The following is a 22,216-nucleotide window of genomic DNA, read 5'->3' as shown; positions in this document are numbered from 1 at the left end:
GTTCTCAATCAACTCATCATGATTTGGCAGATCCGCCAGGCCCTCCTGTGGACTAGGATTGAGGATTCTTACCTTTGCACGGCTTTCCAGTATGCAAACAACAAGGCTGTTTTTTATGCCCAAAGATGGTCCGCTGATGAGTCAAAAAAACTCTACTTGATGCTCAAAAAGAATGTATTTGACAAGTTGAATGTACGCCGTGGTTTCTTTCTTATGTTTCTTGTTTTTTAATACTAACATTTCATTTTGCAGAACCTTGACACCAAGTTCACCCTCATTCATGATGTATGGACAACAAAGGGGAATTGATTTGCATTCATTGGAGCCTTGGTGGCTTACATCAATTCAGAATGGGAGCAGCGGTGGGTAGATACGTTCTCCAAATTGATAACTCTGAGGGTAACGTAACCTTTACAGTTACGTTATCTGCTAGTTACAGATATCTAATTTGGAGTTACAATATCTCCTGCAGAAAATGGGCTCCATTTTATCTAGTTGCGTTCCCTGGTTATTTTGAACAAAACCACACCAGGGGAGATATGTTCCCACTCCCCAGGGAGTCCCTTACTGTAAATTTTTTCCATAACTGTGCTGGAGGCCTTTGGTAAAGAAATATTGAATAGGTATGAACAAGACTGGAAGTCAGCTTGAAATCAGTTGGAAATCATCCTGAAATAAACCATAACTTGCCAAGGAATAATCCAGAACTCATCTGGAATTCATCCAGAGCTCATCCAAAATATAGGACTTTCTTGGCTCTATGACCAGTGTGTCCTTTTCATGGGGATGTGAAAGGCGCAGTATGTCATATTTTCCCCCTCATGTACTCGCGTACATCAGGGGGACAATTGGTGTCTCAACACAAATTTTTTACTTTTCATGTGGCTGTGAAAGGTCCATCCTGTGATATTTCCACCTCAATGTACGCGCGTAAATTAGGGTGACTATTAGCAAAGTGCAAAAAAGTTCACTTGCATGTGCACATGTGGATTTTGAAAAGCAAAAAAAACAAAAAATTGCACAATCATTTTTGTGAAGAGGCCAGGATATGTGGCCAAACTGGAGTGGCACTGCAATCCAACCTTGACTTACCTCAGACTTTCACCCCAATACAATAGTTTATCACCATTTTTTTAGCCAAATTCAAATTAATTACAGCATTTCCAAGAAAATGGGTTTCACTAATTTTACTGCAACATTACCACATTCCAAAATTCTAAACCCAATAATACCAAGTTGAATTTTACTTTAATTTTGTACATGAGGGCATATAATGTGAAATACAAGAAACTCATTTTTTTTTACAGGAATTACATTCAAGAATGGCAATTTTGCTTTCCTATCCTTTGATATCATCAAACAGGAGCAATTGATGAGTTGGACTTGGGTGAAATATCATTTCATCATATTTTTTCCTCTAGTTGTACCTAGAAAACAAAAGAATTCTACACAACATTGTGTTGACTCCCAAATCAATTCTGAATGACTTTTGACTCACTTCTGCATCCACTTCAATTCATTTAGGGATGAGTTACTGATGCACATCAGGCTCACATCCAACCAAAACTCACATCAAATTCAGCTCTGGCACTCCCTGGGGAGTGGGAACATATCTCCCCTGGTGCCAGTTACATTACATTTTTTCCCAGATTTGGGTAACTTTGGTGTAACTTTCTGGTAAAGGCCCTGATTTGTGGTTGTTTTTATCAATATGAGCGAGATGTTTGCTCAAGTTGACACTAAACAACCACATAAACTCAGTATGCTGCCAGGAAGCCAGATTAAAAGTTGTTCAGAGTGAGGGTTGAACCCACAACTTCAAACATCACCAACCTCAGAGAGGCAAGCCTTAACAAATAAGCTAAAGACATGAAACTACGGGCAAATAGGTGTCGTTGCAGCCCGCAGCGTCACCTGACGTTGCATTTGGGGTTGCGGCCGCAGTAACTGCGCCTACTTGCGCAGTCACGTGGGCTTGCAACAACAGGGTGACGCTGCATCCCCCAGCGACAGCTACATGCCTGTAGTGTGATACCAAATTGCTCTTTTTTTCAATAATCTCAACCCCCTTTGCAAAAAGCCCCATATCAAAAAAGTTATGTTACCAAAAACCTAAAAAAATCAGGTTGAAAAAAAAGTTACTTTACTATAATTTACTGCCCAAATTTTGTATGTTACCAAAATGGCCAATTTGGATAACTAAAAAGATGTTATGTTATCCAATTTCACTGACGTAACGTATCTGCCCACCGCTGCTGGGAGTACACGGTCCACCACTTAACTCTCAAGATGATTCCATGGAAACATCTGGGACATTTACTTGCGCGTCCAATTGCAAGCCTCCTTGCAAAGAAAAAACTTTTCTGGAAGATGTTGGCGCAGACTACAGACTCCGGCTCTAACAATAATACCATGGCTAGCAAGATGTGCAGTTTAATTTACAATAATGAGCCACCGGAGACCGACAGATGTGATCCAATGACTATGCACATCCGGTGCTTCTGTCACATGCTGGCTTGGCATCTCTCTTGCTGAAAACACTGCCTCCAGCAAAAGCCAAGGAGTCAGTACTTGGCTTTTTCCCCGTTCTAGGGAGACTTGTAGAGGAAGACAAGGATGCGGCTGTAACCCCGGCTAGCTCAGCCTCAGGGGTTTCTTCAGACCCAAAGACCCTTGAAACTCTGTTGGATGATGATTGTGTTTCTCAAAGTGACTACGGAAACGCAGATGATGAGCTCTCTGATACCAACATGGCGCCAGCTTCAGCTCTCAACACTAAAATGGCTCCTGACGTTGATTCAGACAAAGAACCAGTCACATCAAACAAATCAGCAAAACATGTGAACACTACCAAACTTCACAAGCTCACAACTAAGCTGGACGTTGTAATTAAACAAATCACCCGCTCTGCAGCTCAGCAAGCAAGTTTCAATCACATGGCCAAGAAGTTGGGTGCAAAGTTTGCACCGTTGATTGCCGGTTACGGCATTCACTAGAATGTAAAATACAAAAGCCACAAGAAGGCAATTGAAGCTCGAGAAGTTATAGACAAACTTCTCAAGGAAGATCAAGGACAGGACCAGACTGGTGTATTCAACAATGTCCTTTTTTCTCCTCAAGATTGATACTTGATTGACAAGTTGAATCGCGAGCTTGAGGTGTGTTATTCACTACATGAGATGATTCATTGCACTCTCACTGACCAACATAAACAGGTTTTTGTACAACTCACAGCTCAAATGGAGGGCAATCAGGCCACCAGAGCGCACATCATCCCCAAATACTTGGAGCTTAAGGAGCAGCTCACTGGGAAGATAGATTGGGCGCAAGAGACGGATCCACTGTATCCAATGTACCACACCATGCAGGCACAAGTTGAGAAGTACTTGAACAAAGCTATGCAGTGTGAGACACTGCTCATTGCCACCATTATTCATCCATGCTACCGTATGCATATCTTTGAGCTTGTATTTGGAGTTGAAAGTAGGGAATTCAAGGAGTGCCTTGCACTACTGAACCGCCATTTCCTGGACTACAAAGCAAAACCAGTTGTTGGATCAGCTTCGGAGGAACCATCTGAGATCACACCCATTGAAAACCCAGCAGCGGCGGAGCCAGACTCTCTCATGGCTTGACTTGCATCACATATAACCCAGAAATCAACTGCGCAGGACAACAAAATTGAAGCCTTCCTTAAAGCTGAACTTTCCTTCACTAGCAAGTCAATCAACGATAAGGCCTCTCCATTGAGGTGGTGGAGAGACCACTGCACCACCTATCCAACTCTCTCTCGGATGAGATGCGCGTATCTGGGGGTATCTGGGAGCTCATGTGCAGTAGAAAGACTGTTCTCTGCTGCTTCCAAAGTCTGCAGCAGTAGGAGGGGTGGCTTACTCCCATCAACCATGTCTCACTGCGTGAGCAGTATGATGTGGCTGCGGGAACAGGTTCCTCTCACCGGCGATTTCAAGGAGGCCGGCAAAGCTTTGAAATCATTGGTGCCTGTGCCAAAAAGCAAAAATGTCATGTGATATGCCTGTTTTATGTCTTTGTAATACAGATTTTGCTACAAACAACGTTTAACAGGCCGCCAGCCCGTTATTTTAACGTAATGTAATATGGAAATCCTTCCCAATAAAAATAACGCAACGGTACTAATATAAAAGTATAAAAAATCCAACTAACGTTAACGTGCGGCCATTAGTCATGGTAACGGCCACAGTAACGCGCCTCAAATTGATATGTTATTGATACGTTAGTGTTACTGGTAGCATAGCTACCCGGTCTTGCTCTTGAGACCCAGCCAGCATGCACATTAAGTGCTTCTGCCATAAGCTCGCTTTGATCGTGAATGCCGGCTTGGATTTGTTGTTGCTTAAAACTTTGCCTCCTGGGAAGGCTAAGGAATCAGTCCTTGGATTCTTCCCTTTCCTCGGAAAGGTACTTCAGGAGGATGAAACTGAATTAGCCAATGGAGCTCCTGAAGTCAAACTAGCCCCCGGTCCAAAGACAAACCCAACTGAATTTGAAGACAATGATGAGGACAAATGGCAAAGCAACTACGGCAATGCCAACAATATTTCTGACAATGATTCTGCTGCTGCTGTCAATAAGAATCAAGGCGTAACCACCGGCACCGCTAACATTAGGGGGTTTCAAACATGGTGCAGGTCCTGTTGCAGGAACCCCTAATTCAGGAAGAAATCAGGACAAATGCAACACACCCTGCATACCTGCACCCAAGTTTACCAAAAAAACATGCAAAATAATTTGAAAATTCTTTTTGCAGAAACTTTGTTTACCTGAAATGGGGTTCCTGAACTGGGACCTGCACCATGTTTGAAACCCCCTATTGTGAAAAGGGCTATCCAAGGCGAGCATACTAAGACAACAAAGCTCCAGGAACTCATCTCAAAGCTTGATGTTGTGATCAAGCAGATAACTCAATCAGCCGCCCAGCGCGCCAACTTTGAACGAGTGGCCAAAGAAATGAATTTTAAGGTCTCCCCGTTGATTGCCTGCTATGGCATCCGCTGGAAAATCAAGTAACAGAGCCACCGGAAAGCCATTTATGCGCGGGAAGTTATCAATTGCTTGCTTAAGGAAGACCAGGGCCCAAAACAGCCGGGGCATTTTGACAATGTTTTCTTCAGACCTTGTGACTGGAAGGAGATTGATGATCTCAACCGCGAGCTTGAGGTGTGTACACTGCTCCTCTAATCACATGATTGGTCTTTTTTAACACATGTATCTGGTTTTTTTAACTAGGTTTTTGTTAAACTTACATCTCATATGGAGGGAAACCAGTCGACCGGTGCCCATGTACTCCCAAAGTACCTGGAGCTCAAGGACTAGCTTTCCACAAAGCTGGGTCGCGCCAACAAGGAGGATACTTTGTATCCAATGTATCATGCAATGCTCCAAAGGGTGCTTAAGTTTTTGGACAAAGCCATGGCCTGCAAGACCCTGGTGCTTGCCACAATCTTACATCCATGCTTCTGAATGCACATATTCCTGTGTTTTTAGTTGGAAAAATTCAAATTTTTATTTGTGCTCACCATAAGTCTCAAGATATCACCACATGGACTTCAGAAATGGAATCTGCGGCCAAAATAACCCTTATTCACCCACTTTAGCCACCCTCATATCTCTAAGTCTGCACCCAACCTGGATGCGGGTGGTTGGGATTAGAGAATGTAAAAAGGTACCTGGCACCACCCGCACCTGCCCAGCAGTGCCGGGTGCCTGTTTTTTGGCAAAAAGTGGTGCGGAACCCGGGTACAGCTTGTCCCTGTTGTGACATGTAGTTAGTTCTTGACTGCGACAACTGTCACAGTGTTTTGTAGATAGTACATCTACATGATTTTCTTACTATGTAATAAAATCATCTATCCTGCAAGCTACCACTCCAACAGGTTATGAGCCTATCTCGCTAGAGTAGCTCGTTTTTTTTGTTTTTACCATCACACGTAACCGGCACTACAACGAGTCAATCACCAGTAGTCCCTTCTGGACAAGCAGTAGTCCTTTCAGGGCGAGAAACAGTAGTCGGCTGGCAAGCATTTTTTTTTCCCTTTTCTCTCAATCATTTTCATACCAATTGACAACCTCCACATTTCCCTTTTATCTTGACCATTCTTGACCTCATCTTCAACGTCAACCTACTCCATAATAACCGCTTAAGAGTCTGAGCGGGGCTAGAGCTAGAATCTTATAGGACTGTACTGTGTGGCTAACGCTCTGCAGGCGTTTAGGTTGGACTAATTACCCATAACCACACAGACAGAACTAGGTTTGACAAAAATTGAAGTCTTGCAATATCGGCTGAAAAGACGGGTGGAGTTAGTTTGTCCCTCAAGCACCCGGATCAACCAATCATCCACAAACATCTACCTTCCCTTCCGCCGTTTTTCACTTTTTCCCCCGTATTTCTTTTCTTTCCCCTTTTCTGTTCTACAATCATCCTGTCAACCATCCCCACCAATCAAACATGTCCGACAACAAGCTACCTCCTGGACAATTTGTCCCCAAAACGACGAGCCGCCTGGGCCCGATTCCCGGCCTCCAAACAATTGATTGCACCACCCCCAAGAATCCCACCCTTAAAAACATTCTTGGTTCTCAAGTCTTGACTAACAACTTCTTCCAACGCAAAATAGGCCGTTTTCCCTCCAACCACAGCCAGACAGAAGGACCGTCAAGCTTCAATACTTATAAGGGCAAAAGCCTGGCTTTCTCGGATGATGTGCCGGAGGAAACGACCTTCCAACCTCGTCTTGCGGGTCAAAACATCGGATCTTCAGCAAACAACTGGCGCCGCACAGAACCTGCGCCTCACCTCGCCGAACCAGGGCCAAGCCAGTCGTCCACTCAGGACCGACAGGATGGTCAAACCCAATCTCATCACAAAGATTCTTACGGAACGCTGGGACAAAGCAACACTACACTCTAGCCCTCTGCCGGAGGGATACACAGCCAACACAGAAGATGATATAGATGGGATTAACAGTTCCGACTATCTCTCTATTGTTGGGAGCCTCAGTTACGTGGCAGTTGGAACGCGACCCAACATAGCGTATAGTGTTAATTATCTGGCAAGATTCTCCGCCAAGCCATCAACACTCCATTGGAAAGGGCTGAAGCATCTCCTAGGCTATATTTCTAGCTCAAAAGATACACCGCTCCACATCAAACTGAGAAAGACAGACCAATTGCCAGTGGAATGCTTTGTTGAAGCCAACTGGGGAGGACCAAACTCAAGATTGTCGTATGGGGTGATTATGCGCCTGTACGGAGCTCCTATCATGTGGGTATCAAGAAGGCTTGTCACGGTGGCCAGCTCAACTTGCCAGGTGGAATATATGGCCCTTGGACACGCAACAAGACACGCGCTCTGGATCCGGAATCTTCTCTACAACATCATAGGGGCAAATTTCACTGTGAACATATTTTGCGACAATCAGTCGGCCATCAAAATTGGATGTGAAGACGCCTCAAACAAACGGACCCATCACATTGAGCGTGACTTCTACGTCACGAACCAGGCTCTTTTCGAAAAGAAGACTTATTGGCACATGTTGGCGTGAGAGCATTCACCACTTTTGGTGGTGGTGGATGTTTTTCCGCCATGACCATCACAGTTTCAGCCAAGTTCATTGTTCCTCCTGGCCAGAGGTACTTGAGCCAGCAGTGGGCAGATACGTTATCCAAAATTCCGCATTTTTGGTTTGTAAATTTGAATTTTGCACACAAAGGTTCAAGTTATCAGCAAGATTTAAAGATCAGGACTTTGTAACACCATTATCTTAAATTTGTGCCAAAAATATCACATTTTTATAGAGTGGTTTCCTTCTAATCATTGATTACGCAAGAGATTTTCAGTTATCTGTAACTTAGTTACAGATAACTGAAAATCTGTTGCGTAATCAATGATTAGAAGAAAATTACTCAAGAAACATGGGATTTTTTTTTGTTGAGATTCAAGATAATAGTGACAAAAAGCCCTGATCTTTAAATCTTGCTGATAACTTGAACCTTTGTGTGCAAAATTCAAATTTACAAACCAAAAATGCGGAATTTTGGATAACGTATCTGCCCACCGCTGCTTGAGCATAATCTTGTGAATCCTGTCAACTCAGAATTCATCCACTCCCTCTCCATCATCCCCAAGTGAGCTTTCAAAACTTTGTATTTGGGGAATTTCCTTTGGCCGCTTACTGGCAGAAACCTTTTCTCTTTTTTTCATACTCTTTGTCTTTTTTTCGACATTTTGGACTTCCCATCATAACACTCTGTCATAACGGGTCATCACAAAACTCACCCCGCCTTCGCCTTCCTCTCCTACCCGGCATCGCACTCCCACGACATACCGGAAATGCACCAATGTGAACCTGTCAAGAAACGGAAAAACATCTGCACCGGACGAAGCAAGCTGACATCAATATGCAAGCTAATCTCGCAGATGGTTTATACACCCAAGTCGTTCGTTGAGGCCTTCCTTAAGAGCAATGACATCTTCATTTCTGCTCAGAAACGGTATTGGTCAACCAAAACTGGATGGCCATCCACTTTGCGGCTACTGAAAACCATCCGCAATTATATCAGTCGCAAACAAACAGGAAAAGAGTGATGGGAGGAATTTATCCTGGAGGAGGTGCTGTATTCTTATTTTTCTGCTTTGTTTTTCTTCAAATTATTGGCTGACTTCTCTTGAATTTTTGATCTTGTCAAAATCCAGGCCAGCAGGATAGTCAACTTTCAAAAGCCGCCAAAGGGCGCTTACCCAGAGGGTGCTTACCACAACACAAAAAATATCTCAGCTTCCCTTTTCACTGACGAGTGTAAGAAAGATCGCGGCGAGGCACTAGTCACCGGAGACATGCCATTCCTCTTCAATCTGATTCATGCCAAACTCAAAAAACAACTTCTCACTGCGAAAAGCCCAGCCAATGACGACCGAGAAGATTCCGACGATGAAACTGACCCTGTCCCCGAAACCGACCTCCAAGGAGATGGCATGGATCCGAACGACGAGTTTGATGTCAACTCACCTGTTGACCATAACAAGCGAGCCTACATGGTAAGTTTCTTTTCTTGATTCAATCCAAGACTATGATCTTCTATTTGAAATGCTGATTCTATTTGATTCTTATTTTATTCAAGGTTGCAAGAACAATATGCTCGATGGTTGCGTTTGTAGCTAATCAAAGAAATAATGGCGACCAGCTGGCTAATTCTTTAACATTTCTTGCATGCGGGGTCTCGGATTGGGTCAACATCTTCCTGAATTACATTGGCCTGTCTTCCTCGCGCCGTCTCACATGGATACCCGGTAAGGAACAGATTGCCGACGTTTTGACAAAGGCACTTGGTAAATCAGCGCACAAGAGGTGTGGCATGATTGTGCAAGGTTACGGTCAATAATTCTTTTGTCCTTCCAACCTATCCACTCAGTTTTTTTTCTCTCTCTTTCATCTGTTGCCAGTTTCTTGTCAAGGGGGGGGATGTTGTGACATGTAGTTAGTTCTCGACTGCGACAACTGTCACAGTGTTTTGTAGATAGTACATCTACATGATTTTCTTACTATGTAATAAAATCATTTATCCTGCGAGCTACCACTCCAACAGTCCCCAGCCAGAGAGCCAGGTACTCCGACCCATTGCCACCTTTGGCTGGCCATTGAGGGGATCAATCACTCCTCTGAATGGCTGGCAGAGGATGATGAAGCTCCCGCGCACTCCTTTGCACTCCTTTGCGCACTCCCGGAACTCCTCAAGTGAAAGCTGTTGTGAAACCTGAATCATGCAAGACAAGATGTGCAAATCTCAACCATGAATGTCACCAACTTAAACCTAACTCAACCAGTGTATTTCTCACACTCAGATCTCTGTTCCGCGCTTTTTAAATTGCAACACTTGCCAGACCAATCCACTCCCCTTCTTTCAACAAACATTCTTCTACTAATTCATGATTGAACACCAAAAATTGTCTAAAATCTTATCAACCAACCTACTTCCTTCAGCCAATAACAATCAACAGAAAAGATTATCACTCATTTGCAGTCATCTAATCATCTCTTCAGCTTGGTGAGAAATGAAGAACAAAAACCTGTCTCTCTCATTTGTAACTTGGATCCTTGATTGTCTTATGTTTCTTTTACTGATCTATGTTTTTTCCTATTTTATAGTCCTGTGTCCTACTTGTGTCCATTGTCCTTTCAATCTTTTCTAGTTGTCTGTCTACATTCATCATGAATCTATTGGGTATCAGCTACAGTGACTTTTCCTTTTTTGTTCATGTCTACAGTGCGGGACACCAATTTTGTGCTAGCCCCCTGGGGGTGTCCAGAATGTTGGGCTCGAGAAATTCACAAAAATCCCCCGATACCCCAGGGGTTGTGGGGAGGGTTAGGGGGGTGACCAGTGTAAAAATTACGAGTCCAAGTGCAAGATGGCGCCTATGACAACAGCACAAAGAGCTCAGATCAAAAGACAAAGAAAAGAGTCCTTAATTTGAAGAAAATCCTCCTCAAGCCAACCAAAAAAGCCTCTGAAACCCTTCTTGCAGCCTCAAAAACCACCTGTTGTCCTTATTGCTGACAAAGACAACCCTATTTTAATTGAAAGCGACAATGAGGATAATTTTGGTCTATTCAAAACTCCTCTTTTAGAAAAATATCAAGAAGAAGAAATTGCTATGGCTGAAGAGGCTCAACAGATGCTTAATTGGTGTTGCAATGGCAAAACCTCCAACAAAAATGATGAAGTTGACGAAGCTACCAGGAAGATCTTGTGGCCAATCTCGTACTCAAAGGATAAAGAAGAGCAAGCGCAGAAGAAAAGGCAAATTCTCAAAAGTGGAAATTCAAAGTACAAGATGCCAGTTCCTAGCTCCGACCCAAACTCAAAGAAACTTGTTCTTTTCCTATGAATACAAGGCCTTGGTTTTGTACTGCAATTCTCCAAAACCCACTATAAGTGCATAATATACACTTAATACATATTCTATATGCATAATGCACCTCCATAGTGCCATACTATGGCCTGTAAGTCCATGTGTCCCATATCCAAACCACCCAAAAAGTGAAACTTTTTTCTGAGCAGTGCCACAGAGCTGGCAAGATATTTATAGAATCCCCTAGCTCTGTAGAGCTCAAAAATTTCTCTTTGGTGTATTGTACATGATATATGTAAACCCTGATAGGTCTCAAAAAATAAAAACATTTTTGCAGGCGCGGGCTAGCACAAAAGTGATGTCCCGCACTGTAATCCTTTTTTTTTTCTAGTTCTGGTCTTTGTTTCTTTGCAATAAAAATTCTCAGGTTCTTTAGGGGAGTTTTTCCTCTTCTTGATGCCATCAAGAGGAGTTAACCATTCCCTTCATGGCATCCAGAGGGGGATGGACTCCCATTGGTGCCATTTAGTGGAGTACAAACTCCCCTTGATGGGATTGAGGGTGTTGTGTACTCTCCTTGATGGGATCAAGGGGGTTGTGTACTCCCCTTGATGTCATTGAGAGGAGTACACCCCCCCCCCCCCCCCTCGATGTCATTGAGAGGACACACTCCATCCTCTCAATGACAAGGGGAGTGTTTCCTCTCAATTACATCATGATCAAAGGGAGTACACAACCCCCTTGATTCCATTGAGGGGAGTGCACCATCCCCTCAATGACCAAGGGGAATATATAGAGACTAGAATACATATCCCCTCAATGGCATTGAGGGGATTCTATCTTCCTTGCAATGCCGTAAAGGGGAGTGTTCCCCCCTCAATTTCATCAAGGGGGTGCACTCTGTTAAACATCAAACTGAAGGATTGCAATTTATAAGACAAAACAAAAAGAACAAAAGATAGAAGAAAGTACCTGAAGGCAAAAACAACAAAGAGAAGAGCACGAAACAATATATTTGAGGAGAGTAAGACAGAAGAGCAGACTAAAAAAGAAAGAGGTCAACAGGAGAGCTCAGAAGTAGAGAAAGGGTTTTGGAACATACAACCAAGAAATTTGTTTGAGGGAGAGGTGAAGGATCTTGAGGCTTTGGCGAGTTTTGAAGATAAATGTTTGAAGGTCTTTGGGAGGAACAAACAGTCCAGACGGCGATGTGAATAAAGCAAGTGAGACTGTGAAGTGATGTATCAAAAACGAGTCGAGTGAGTTCCCCAAGAGAAGGAAACGAGGTAAGAGAGATGTTGGGTTTAAATATTCAGGAGTGTTGGAGCTTTGCGGGTGAGAAGAGTTGAGTGAATCAAGAGGTTGAGATGAGCGGTTTTGAAGCTGATGTTAGCATTTGTCGGTTTGAACGTAAGAGGCGAGCTTGGGAGTCTGAGGGACTAGAGGAAGAAGAGATTATTATCTAATGGTTGAGTGACATCCGCGAGACCACAGAAAAGCTTAAGCTGAGGCAAGAGCTTGAATCTTAACACACTCTTCTTGATGACCGGTCTCTGCCAGCCATCAAGAGGGTAGTAAGTCTTCAGGGCCCCCCTTTGGGGCTTGGGAGTGAGTTTTGATAAAACAAAAAAGCCGGCTGGTACCTGCCTGGTGGTGCCAGATGCAGTGCCAGATGCCTTTTTTTCTCAAAAAAAAAGTGCAGGTACCGGCGTTGCAACTGGTAGCCAAGTCTGTTTTGAAATTCTCTAGTTGAGATTAAGGATGGCATTTGGTACCCGGGTACCAGGATTTTTTTTGACCAAAATTAGGCACCTTTTACTGCCTAGGTGGGTACCCGCGGTACCAGAGGTGGTGTACCTGTGATACCTTGACCCAATGGCATGGCAATGCATACATTGCAAGCTGGAGGCAGCGGTGGGTAGTTATGTTACATTGGGTTATCAGTGCTATTTGTGTAACATTAAATTTCATTATCAGCGCTATTTGTGTAATGTGACTACCTGCTTTATCCACTGTGCCCTGTGAAGTTACAAGTAAAAGGCTGTTTAAGTGGCATATGGTTAGCGTAACGGGTCTTTTTCCGACGCCGTTACACTACATTTATGGTTTTCAAAGTTGGAATTCATCCATGCATAAATGCGTAAATCATAAATTCATAAAAATTCTTTGGCTGGGAAAGCCAAAGATTACTTAAGCAGATTAGTGAGATCCCCTGCAAACAAAGTTTTATGAATTTATGATTTATGCATTTATACATGCATGAAATTCAACTTTGAGGACCATAATTATTGCTTGGATAATTCAATAACAAGCCCTCAAGGGCCGTTTTGGCGCTAAAATTGGCTTTTTACCTGGCGCATCATGAGCCCCAATAATGTAAAAAGCAGAAAAAACTGATTCAAGCAGTGGTGCAATAATGTAGTGCACCACTATTATGAGTAACTGTAACAATAACCGCTTAATATGTTACTGTTATTGGTAACATAACTACCCACCATTGGTACAACAGATCAACCTCCACTGGTTCTTTCCCTCTTTTTCCGCCTTTGAGCTGTTCCAATGAGAAAATCCTATCTCACTGTCATCCTTCTTCTCTCACTTCTCCAACCCCCTTTTTTGGGCTCTCTGGTTGAAAAATCAACAGGATCTTCTGATAATATACAAGATTGAATTTCCTATCTGCAAAAATTGAGTGGCTACAGCTTTGGGATCTGCAGATATCTGCAGGTTTGTGAATCCAAGATCCACAAGGCATGATGGTTGTAGATCCTTAGTTTGCATTTTTTCTAAAAATAAAAAAAATAGTAGCACAGAAAAAATGGTAAGGATTGGAGAAATGAGACCAGCGCCATTTGAAAGCTGAGGTTGAGAAGTGTATTTTGGCTCTGAGGCAGGTCCACAGGAGCTGAGGGGGAGGCTGGGTGATGCTAAGTATTTTTCCTCCAGCCATTCATGATTTCTTTCTCAGCCAAATTTTTGGTGTTGTGCAGTACAAGTCAGTCCCTGCAGCAGGGTCCGCTTTGCAGCCATCCACAGCAAGCCTCCCAGAAGGGGGGACTTGTGTTGAGTTAGGTTGGCCCTAAAGTTTGTACCCAAATAGCTGTTGTGGCATGGTCAAGAGTCTCAACAGTGACACATGTCACAGGTTGTGTAGATAGTATTTATATTGACTTCCTCTCTTCAATAGTAAATCATCACTTGTTCTGAGCTTCTCTCACAATAATAGCGCCCCCAATGGGTCGGGTTGAGGCAGTAAATTCTCAAAAATTCCAACTAGGGTCCCAATTCAGGGCCCGCGGTGGGAATGCTCTAAATTGGGTTTGGGTAGCTAAATGATTTAGTCCCCCAACTTTAGGGTCTGCGGTGGAGATGCTTGGTTTATGTACAGTGGGTGTGCTATAATTTTTGGTGCACCATTTTTTAATTTTTGAGGGACAAGGAGAACTATTAAGGCTCCATTTTCTTTCTCAGGAGGGCTCAGGTGTCAAGGAGAAAGATGGAAAAAACATTATAATTACACAGCAAGTAGAAGAAAAGATATAAAAATGATGAAATTATCAGCAAATGTTCAACTTGCTGGATATTTTTTTGAAAAATATGAGATAATTGGGAGTGTATGCAGAGGGATTTGGGAAGAATGAAGATGAAAGAAAAAAGTCAGAAATATTTTTATTTTTATTTTTAGGCTTTTGGGCTGTTGACCACCAAATTATTGCCTTGATGATTGCACATTTGATCCCAAGCCAGGGTGTAGTGGTGGTTGGCATCAATAAAACATCCATCCCGTCAATTCTGAGGGGTTTCATGAGGTATTGGGGGTGTTGGTGGTGTTGATTCCTGACCAATGATGAGAGGTGGGCTGGGTCACAGGTGATATGCCTCTTGGTGAAACTTGGGGTGTCACACATTTTCACTCCACTCCAAAAATTATAGCAAACCCACTGTACATACCCTGTTGGCTTGTGCAAGTAGAGATGTCACTTTGCACCCGGGTACCCGTTGGGTACCCGGGTACCTGCCTCAAATTTCCAGGATTCTGGACACCCGCACCCGCACCCGGCACCCGTTGACGGGTACCCGGGTGCGAAAGGCAGGTACCCGCGGGTACCTGCAGCCATCCCTCTCGATGACAGGTCATCGAGAGGGCTCTGTCCCCTCGGTGACCGGACAGACCGGTCATCGAGAGGGCTCTGTCCCCTCGGTGACCGGACAGACCGGTCATCGAGAGGGCTCTGTCCCCTCGATGACCGGACAGACCGGTCACCGAGAGGGCTGCAATCCCCTTGATGACCGGACAGACCGGTCATCGAGAGGGCTGCAGTCTTGATGACCGGACAGACCGGTCATCGAGAGGGCTGTGTCCCCTCAATGACCGGACCGACCGGTAATCGAGCTGCAGTCCCCTCGAGGACTGGACAGCCCTCTCGACCGCCAGACCGGTGATTGGGCTGCAGTCCCCTCTGTCCGGTCATCGAGGGCGAATTTGGGGCGGGTACCTGTGTGGGTACCCGGGTACCCGCCTTAAAAACCCAGGATTCAGGATACCCGCACCCGCACCTGGCACCCGTCGGCGGGTACCCGTCACTGAAGGCGGGTACCCGCCCACGGGTGCCGGGTACCCGCCGACGGGTACCCAGTGACATCTCTATGTGCAAGGCATTCCACTGTACCTTTCTTTTCTGGGTCTGGACAGTTTGGGGTCAATTTTTTGGCAAAAAAATGTATGGGTGAGGATACCCCTCAATCAACACTTTTTGATTAGATTATGGGTTTTCTGTTAGCAATCTGTCATGGTGTGGTGGTTAGGTGCTCCCTTTGGTGAGTTTGAGTGGTTGTGGGTTTGACCCTGCATGTTGATGTCTTGGTTTGCCACTGCCAGCGGCAACGGTGGGTCGCTACTTTACGGTTATCGATATTGTAACGTTATTGTAGCAATTTTTGGTCCCTCTACAATAACCGGACCGGTAGCAATGGGGAAATGTGGTGCAATATCAATATTGCACTGGCCAGGTGTTTTTCTTTTCAAGGCCGCTACAATATCTATTAGAGATGTCACTGGGTACCCGTTGGCGGGTACCCGGCACCCGTGGGCGGGTACCCGCCTTCAGTGACGGGTACCCGCCGACGGGTGCCAGGTGCGGGTGCGGGTATCCTGAATCCTGGGTTTTTAAGGCGGGTACCCGGGTACCAACGGTGGGCCGCTACGCTAAACTATCCGTAGCGTGCGCTATCCGCTAGTTTAGCGTTGCGTAGTTCCTGACACATTGCCGTTAGTTGTAGCGCCCGCTACGGGCCGCTGCGCTACGCTAACGGGCGCTAACAGCGCTATCAGCTTTTTTAGCGGTTGAATAGCACTGCTAGCGCTGATAGCGGCGATAGAGGCCCTGTAGTTTCAAGGGGTGCCTGTTAGCGGTAGCGGGCAATCACTGCCCGCTAACGGAAAACCCTGTCATTTGTAGTTTAGATCCGCTACGCTGCGCTGAACTACGGACTAAATGTAGCGTAGCGGCCCACCGTTGCGGGTACCCACACAGGTACCTGCCCCAAATTTGCCCTTGATGACCGGACAGAGGGGACTGCAGCCCAATCACCGGTCTGGCGGTCGAGAGGGCTGTCCAGTCCTTGAGGGGACTGCAGCTCGATTACCGGTCGGTCCGGTCATTCAGGGGACACAGCCCTCTCGATGACCAGTCTGTCCGGTCATCAAGGGGACTGCAGCCCTCTCGGTGACCGGTCTGTCCGGCCATTGAGGGGACAGAGCCCTCTCAATGACCGGTCTGTCCGGTCATCGAGAGGGATGGCTGCAGGTACCCGCGGGTACCTGCCTTTCGCACCCGGGTACCCGTCAACGGGTGCCGGGTGTGGGTGCGGGTGGCCAGAATCCTGGAAATTTGAGGCAGGTACCCGGGTACCCGGGTGCGAAGTGACATCTCTAATATCTATGGGCAGAGCAGGAGGTATTTATCAATATATTGAGCAAGAAAAGGCCATTTCAGGGCTGATTTGGCCTTTCACTGCTCAATAAAGTGTTTCTCTGCTTGATAAGGGCCAAGTTGACCCTCAATTGCTTAATAACATGTTAATTTTCTCAATAACACATTACTTTACTAATAACGGCTGTACAAAAAAAGGCCAGTTACAATAACCGTGACGCGGCTATCCGCGCGCTAGCGCTAACAATAACTGTAAAAATGTTAGGTGCAGCTTTCTACTTTACTCTACAGCCCCAGTTATTGTAGAGTAAAGTAGCGACCCACCGTTGACAGCGGTGCCTTTTGGCTTGTGGTTATGGGTTTAGAACATACATCTATGGGCTTATGGGGCTTGATGCAGGCCACATGCCAACCTATAAGTCCATAATCATTGATATACACAGGTGGGTCCAATCAGACTGGGTGACATTTCAAAAAAAAAAAAAAGAACGGCTGGGCAGAAACCTTAGCCAAGATATTTCTGGACTGTCCTTGGTCTGAAATGCACAAAAATGTGTTCAGGGTGTGGTTTAAGCCCATGGGCTTGACAACTTAAGGGCCCGTGTGCAAAATTTAAATTTTGCAGGTGCACCAGCACAGCTTATTAGGGGGATTCTGCATAAACTTGAATAAAAAACTGCATAAGCATTCCCTTCAGCGAGGCCTTTACAGGAGAGGTCTTGCTGAGAACTCTATTTATTTTCCAGAATATCCTTGCATTGACCTGCATGAGCAGCATCAATTTTTAGCAAGGTTTGTAGACTGATTTTGAAATCAGGCTAATTAGGGTGTTCAAAGTTGACTTGCATAAAATCATAACACCATAAAATCATAAAATTCTAAGCTGAAAAAAATATGTTGCACCCAAGCACTCAAATTAGAGCAACATTTCTAGAATGATACATATGAAATCATCACTTGAAAGTTTTATGATTTTATGATTTTATGCATTGAAAATTTTATGATTTCAACTTTGAACACCTTAAATGTGAACCCCCCTACACCACGGGTGCACCAAAAGGTTTTGGGATGGTTGTCAAAACCAAATTGATTGGATAGTGGTTGTCAGAACCAAATTGGTCTGAATCTGGTTTGTGGACAAATTCCGTTGCCAAAAAGGTTGCAAAAACGGTGCCGTGAGAGAAGGAGCATCCAAATGGTTTCCAAAACCATTTCAAATGGTTGATCTGGAAATATTTTTCAAACCAAGTTGGTTTCCAAAATATTTTTAAAACCACCTCAGGTGGTTCCAGAAATATTTTAAAAATATCTGAAAATGGTTAGTGGAGGACTTCCTGTGGGCATTTAGAGAGCTCTAGATGCCCCTCTAACTCCTAAATTAAGACCTCTACCAAATCAACAATGATCACTTCTGGGAGGCCCTCAGATCTCGACAGGGAGTCAGCCAATGTTATACTGGGGGTTTTCTGAGGAAGTTGGTTATTGATAGATTTGGTAGGAAGTAAAAAAATTGCTAATTATGTAGATAATCCCATGCTGTTGGAGTCTGGGGTACAGTTGCGCAAGGCACACCACGGGTGCAACAAAATGTTTTGAAAACCAGTTTGATCAAGCTTAACAAAGCCTCACTGTGAGAGCCCCAAAGGGGCAGCCCCGCAGGGTCTCTGTCTCACAGAGAGGCTTACCTGGAAAAACCTGAGAGCCCCAGGAATATCCGCCTGTATTAGGCTTTTTTTCACATTTTCCTTTTTTAAAAATCAACCGTTCATCTGTTGAAGTCACCCCTTGGGACTTGAGGAGTGCTTGGCATTGCGCTTCTTTTGATGCAATTTGAGCCTTGTAGCTCCCAATATAAGGCCTGATCCTCCCGGTTGAAATTTCCAATCATGGAGGAAAAGTGGCCGTGTAGGGAGTGAGATTTACTGTACAGAACTGTACAACTCTATTAGTCATCTCAAAGGATTCTCGGAAAGTGAGCTCCTTTGAGCCAATCTCCAGCTCATGGGAGGAGGGCAATGGTGGCAGGCCTACCACCAATTTGAAGAGGAGATGCAGGTCTTTCACCGGTTCAAGAGGCGGGCAACATGCCCTCTGGGAAGTGGGGGATTTGGGGGCACAAAGTTGGCCACCTGCAAAAAACACCAACTGCACGCGGGGCTCTCACGCCAGGAATCGTGGATTGCACGCAAGTCCCTCCCTGACGGGAGGTTGCACTTCGTGCGAGGCGCTTCGCGCCCCTGCCCCCCGGCAGGCGAGGGACTTGTGCTAAGTTCGCAGTTTGATTGGTTTTCAGAATATTTTTTTTAATTGAGTCCGGACGTCCTGAAGAACGAGTGGGACTGGATGACTTCCCGTCGTCATTTAGAGAGCTCTAGATGCCCCTCTAAATCCTAAATTAAAACACCTATCAAAAAATCAACCAGTGCACATGAAATCAATAAATTGTAGGGTTGGGAAAACACTTCTCTTTTTGTCAAAAATTAAGAATTTGGGTGTGTAAATTGAGATCTGGACGGGAAGTCGTCCACTGGAGGACTTCCCGTCAAGTCTGGGAGCCTCCCAGATCTCAATTTACACACCCAGACTATTTTTGGTAGAAGGGAAAATGTTTTCCCAACCCTACAGCTCATGACTTTCATGTGCACTGGAGCCCCAAAAGCTAAATTTCCCGGCGAAAATCTAGGCTTCTCGGGTCTACATCTACAACCTCGAGGGTCTCAGACGTGAAGGGAAGTCATCCAAGTAATGGACATTCGAATGGCGTCACCAACGGCGCTTCGGCCGCGGTACCAATCGTAGACCCCAGTAGCTATGAGAAGACGAGCCGACTCCACTCGGGTGGAGTCTGGACAATCAACCTACACCGTAAGCTTTGATTTCCACCCGACTACCGAGTCATACGATCATCTGATGCAGCTGGCTTGACCCTGTACAGGATACTCAGATTTGAGCTACCAGCGTCCGCGAGAACACTTTCGTCACCCAGGCCCCATCTGGTGGGTATGTCCTCAAGCCTGCCAAGCAAACCATCGAGTTCAAAACTGAAAGTCAGGTCTCTACCACCGGGTCAGTGTTTTCTTTGAAGAGTTTTCCGTATGAAAATCATTGGCTTGCCTGTCCCCTTCTCATTTCGGCAGGCTCAGGCTAGGTTGGCAACAATGGGACCACAGTTACAGCCACTATCCGGGCTTCCTGGCGAACAAACACAACACTTGCTGGGCTGGCGCAACCGCAAGGGTATCCAAACGCCCAACTACATCACAGTATAGTTAGAGCCTCAACTTGTCTGTCTCGAATTCCTGCCAATTTTCTCTTGTTTTCCCCGCCTGCTGACACCCGAACGCTTGCGCAGTACGCTCAGGATCAGATGTCCAGAGTGGCAAGGATGTTCATACCCCGTTATCTGACATGTTACCAATGGTTGGTCCTGATTTTGTGCTCGGCGGAGATATCAGCGGGATGCCCCTCGACCAGGCTACACCGGGCCAAGGTCATGGAATGGGACCTTCAGGACCAACTCAACCCTTTGATGAGCCAGATGAAACCATTACCAAATGTATGCTACCCTGACTTGTTCGTGTTGTTTACCTCGGAAATCTTGGAAGCACCCCGCAATTTCTGCTAACCGATGTTTCTACGCAAAAACAGCATCAACGCCAGACAAGAAGAACGAGCTGACAACGTCCTGCCTGGCAGCAACAAACAAGCTCACTCTTCAAGGCGGCCAAGAAACTCGACAAAGTCATTGTACTCTGCCACCAACACCGAAAAGATCATTCCAGGTGTCAACGATACTGCGCCCAACATGGAGCAGGCTGTGAGGAACAACCATGACGGAATTTATCCCTCGACTCTCCTTGCCATGGCTTGTATCTACGAGAGCGCCCCTTACGTCAACGGTGCCCCACAGAACACCTTTGTTCCTGGATGCGCTGAACTCGCCGAGGAGCTCGGTAGGTTCATCGGTGGACATGATTTCAAGTCCGGACAAACAAAGATCAAAAGTTGTTTGGCCGAGTTCCTTGTGAACAGTGGTATTAAACCGCTCAGCATTGCCTCTTACAATCACCTTGTCAGTAGTTCCCTTCTGAGTAATACTACAGCGAGTTGGCGATGTGAGTACCTTCGATCGAGCACATTCCTGTTCTCATTCAATATTTACTCCTCGGGTCTTCTTGATAGGGGCGGTCGGAACAAGATTGTGATCTCCAACGTCACCTGTCAAGACTCGCTTCTTGCGATACCATTGATTCTCGATCTTGTGATCATCACCAAGCTTTTGACACGAGTCCAGTACCGCAAACCAAGTGGGAACGCGACCGAGGAATCGGATGTTCAGAAGCTCTATCCGGTCTTGTCTCTGTTGAGCTCTATGCTGAGTAAGTACTAACCTCCTGACTAGTCCAGCTTGGTCGAGGAAACTGACGCCCAACGAAAACCATTTTCCCCGGCCGACACAGAGGCCTCACTCGTCAGGCCTGGCCCCGACGTCATCAACGGTGCCGCTCGTCAACGCGCCGCCATCGATCACTTCCTAATGGCACTCCTCGGGTTGCAACCTCTGACCGAATGGGAACAGTCCAAAATCATGGCCTGATCCGATCCCCTTTTCCTCATACCGCCCGCCCTCGTGTTTGTGATGTGGTGGGACCGACGTGATCTTATGTATCATAGTATCCTGATTGATGCCACCGGCGCATCCGTATCCATTAGTAGCGGCTATGCTCTCTTCTCTCTACTTGGCCCTCATTATTGTCTATCTACTCATGTGCTCTGATGCGCGCCTTGTCTCCTGAAGAGCATGTATCACCCTTTTGAACTCCTCAGCAAAATAAAACTCATCAATTTATCCTCGATCTGAGTTTATCTTTAAAGTAACACAGTTGGAAGCTGATGAAAGCCTTTCCTGCTCTTTCAATGATTGGTGCGTGCGTTTTTGCGCACTTCGTGTTGCAGCCAGTTGTATAACTGTTCTAGAATGTAATTATCACGGCTCCTGTAAATTACTTGGCAACTCACACTTTGGGATTTAAGTCAGTAACTAATTCTTGCCAAGTTCAACTGGTGATTCCCAATGCGTTCATTTTTGCGCAGGCTACGGAGATGTTATCCATGACCTGCAATATTAAATACATCACTAAGCTAAGCCCCTGTGAGAACAGGAGCTCCAAAAAAATCATGTCCTTTTCCAACTATGCTGGCTTAACCTTACGTCTCGAAGTTGGGAAGCTTTTTGTGATCCGTTTTGGAGGATATTTGGTGAATCCTCCACAATTAACCCCAGTGGAAACTTTGCTGAAGCTTGCAGGTGCATCAGTAATGTTCCTTATCTGGCAGTGGGCTCTTTATATATTCTTAATGCTCTTTATCTTGTAGCTCTTTATTTCTT

The 22,216-nt window shown here is 45.3% G+C and overlaps 1 protein-coding gene across 1 annotated transcript in view; it reads left to right on the top strand.

Moving 5' to 3' along the window:
* PtA15_7A570 (uncharacterized protein) overlaps nucleotides 1-21,424 on the top strand; it is a gene marked incomplete at both ends in the record, with an annotated part of 52,108 nt that extends 30,684 nt beyond the window's left edge. Inside the window, 8 exons of the mRNA XM_053171190.1 lie at nucleotides 19,571-19,692; nucleotides 19,779-19,893; nucleotides 19,965-20,064; nucleotides 20,180-20,400; nucleotides 20,476-20,808; nucleotides 20,931-20,942; nucleotides 21,010-21,206; nucleotides 21,288-21,424. Coding sequence (XP_053022396.1) covers nucleotides 19,571-19,692; nucleotides 19,779-19,893; nucleotides 19,965-20,064; nucleotides 20,180-20,400; nucleotides 20,476-20,808; nucleotides 20,931-20,942; nucleotides 21,010-21,206; nucleotides 21,288-21,424 — 1,237 coding nt within the window. The remainder of the gene's footprint in view (nucleotides 1-19,570; nucleotides 19,693-19,778; nucleotides 19,894-19,964; nucleotides 20,065-20,179; nucleotides 20,401-20,475; nucleotides 20,809-20,930; nucleotides 20,943-21,009; nucleotides 21,207-21,287) is intronic.
* Between the last annotated feature and the right edge of the window lie 792 nt (nucleotides 21,425-22,216).

Source organism: Puccinia triticina, chromosome 7A, assembly GCF_026914185.1.
Source record: "Puccinia triticina chromosome 7A, complete sequence".
Lineage (NCBI taxonomy): Eukaryota > Fungi > Basidiomycota > Pucciniomycetes > Pucciniales > Pucciniaceae > Puccinia > Puccinia triticina.
This window is presented reverse-complemented; position numbering and strand designations above follow the sequence as displayed.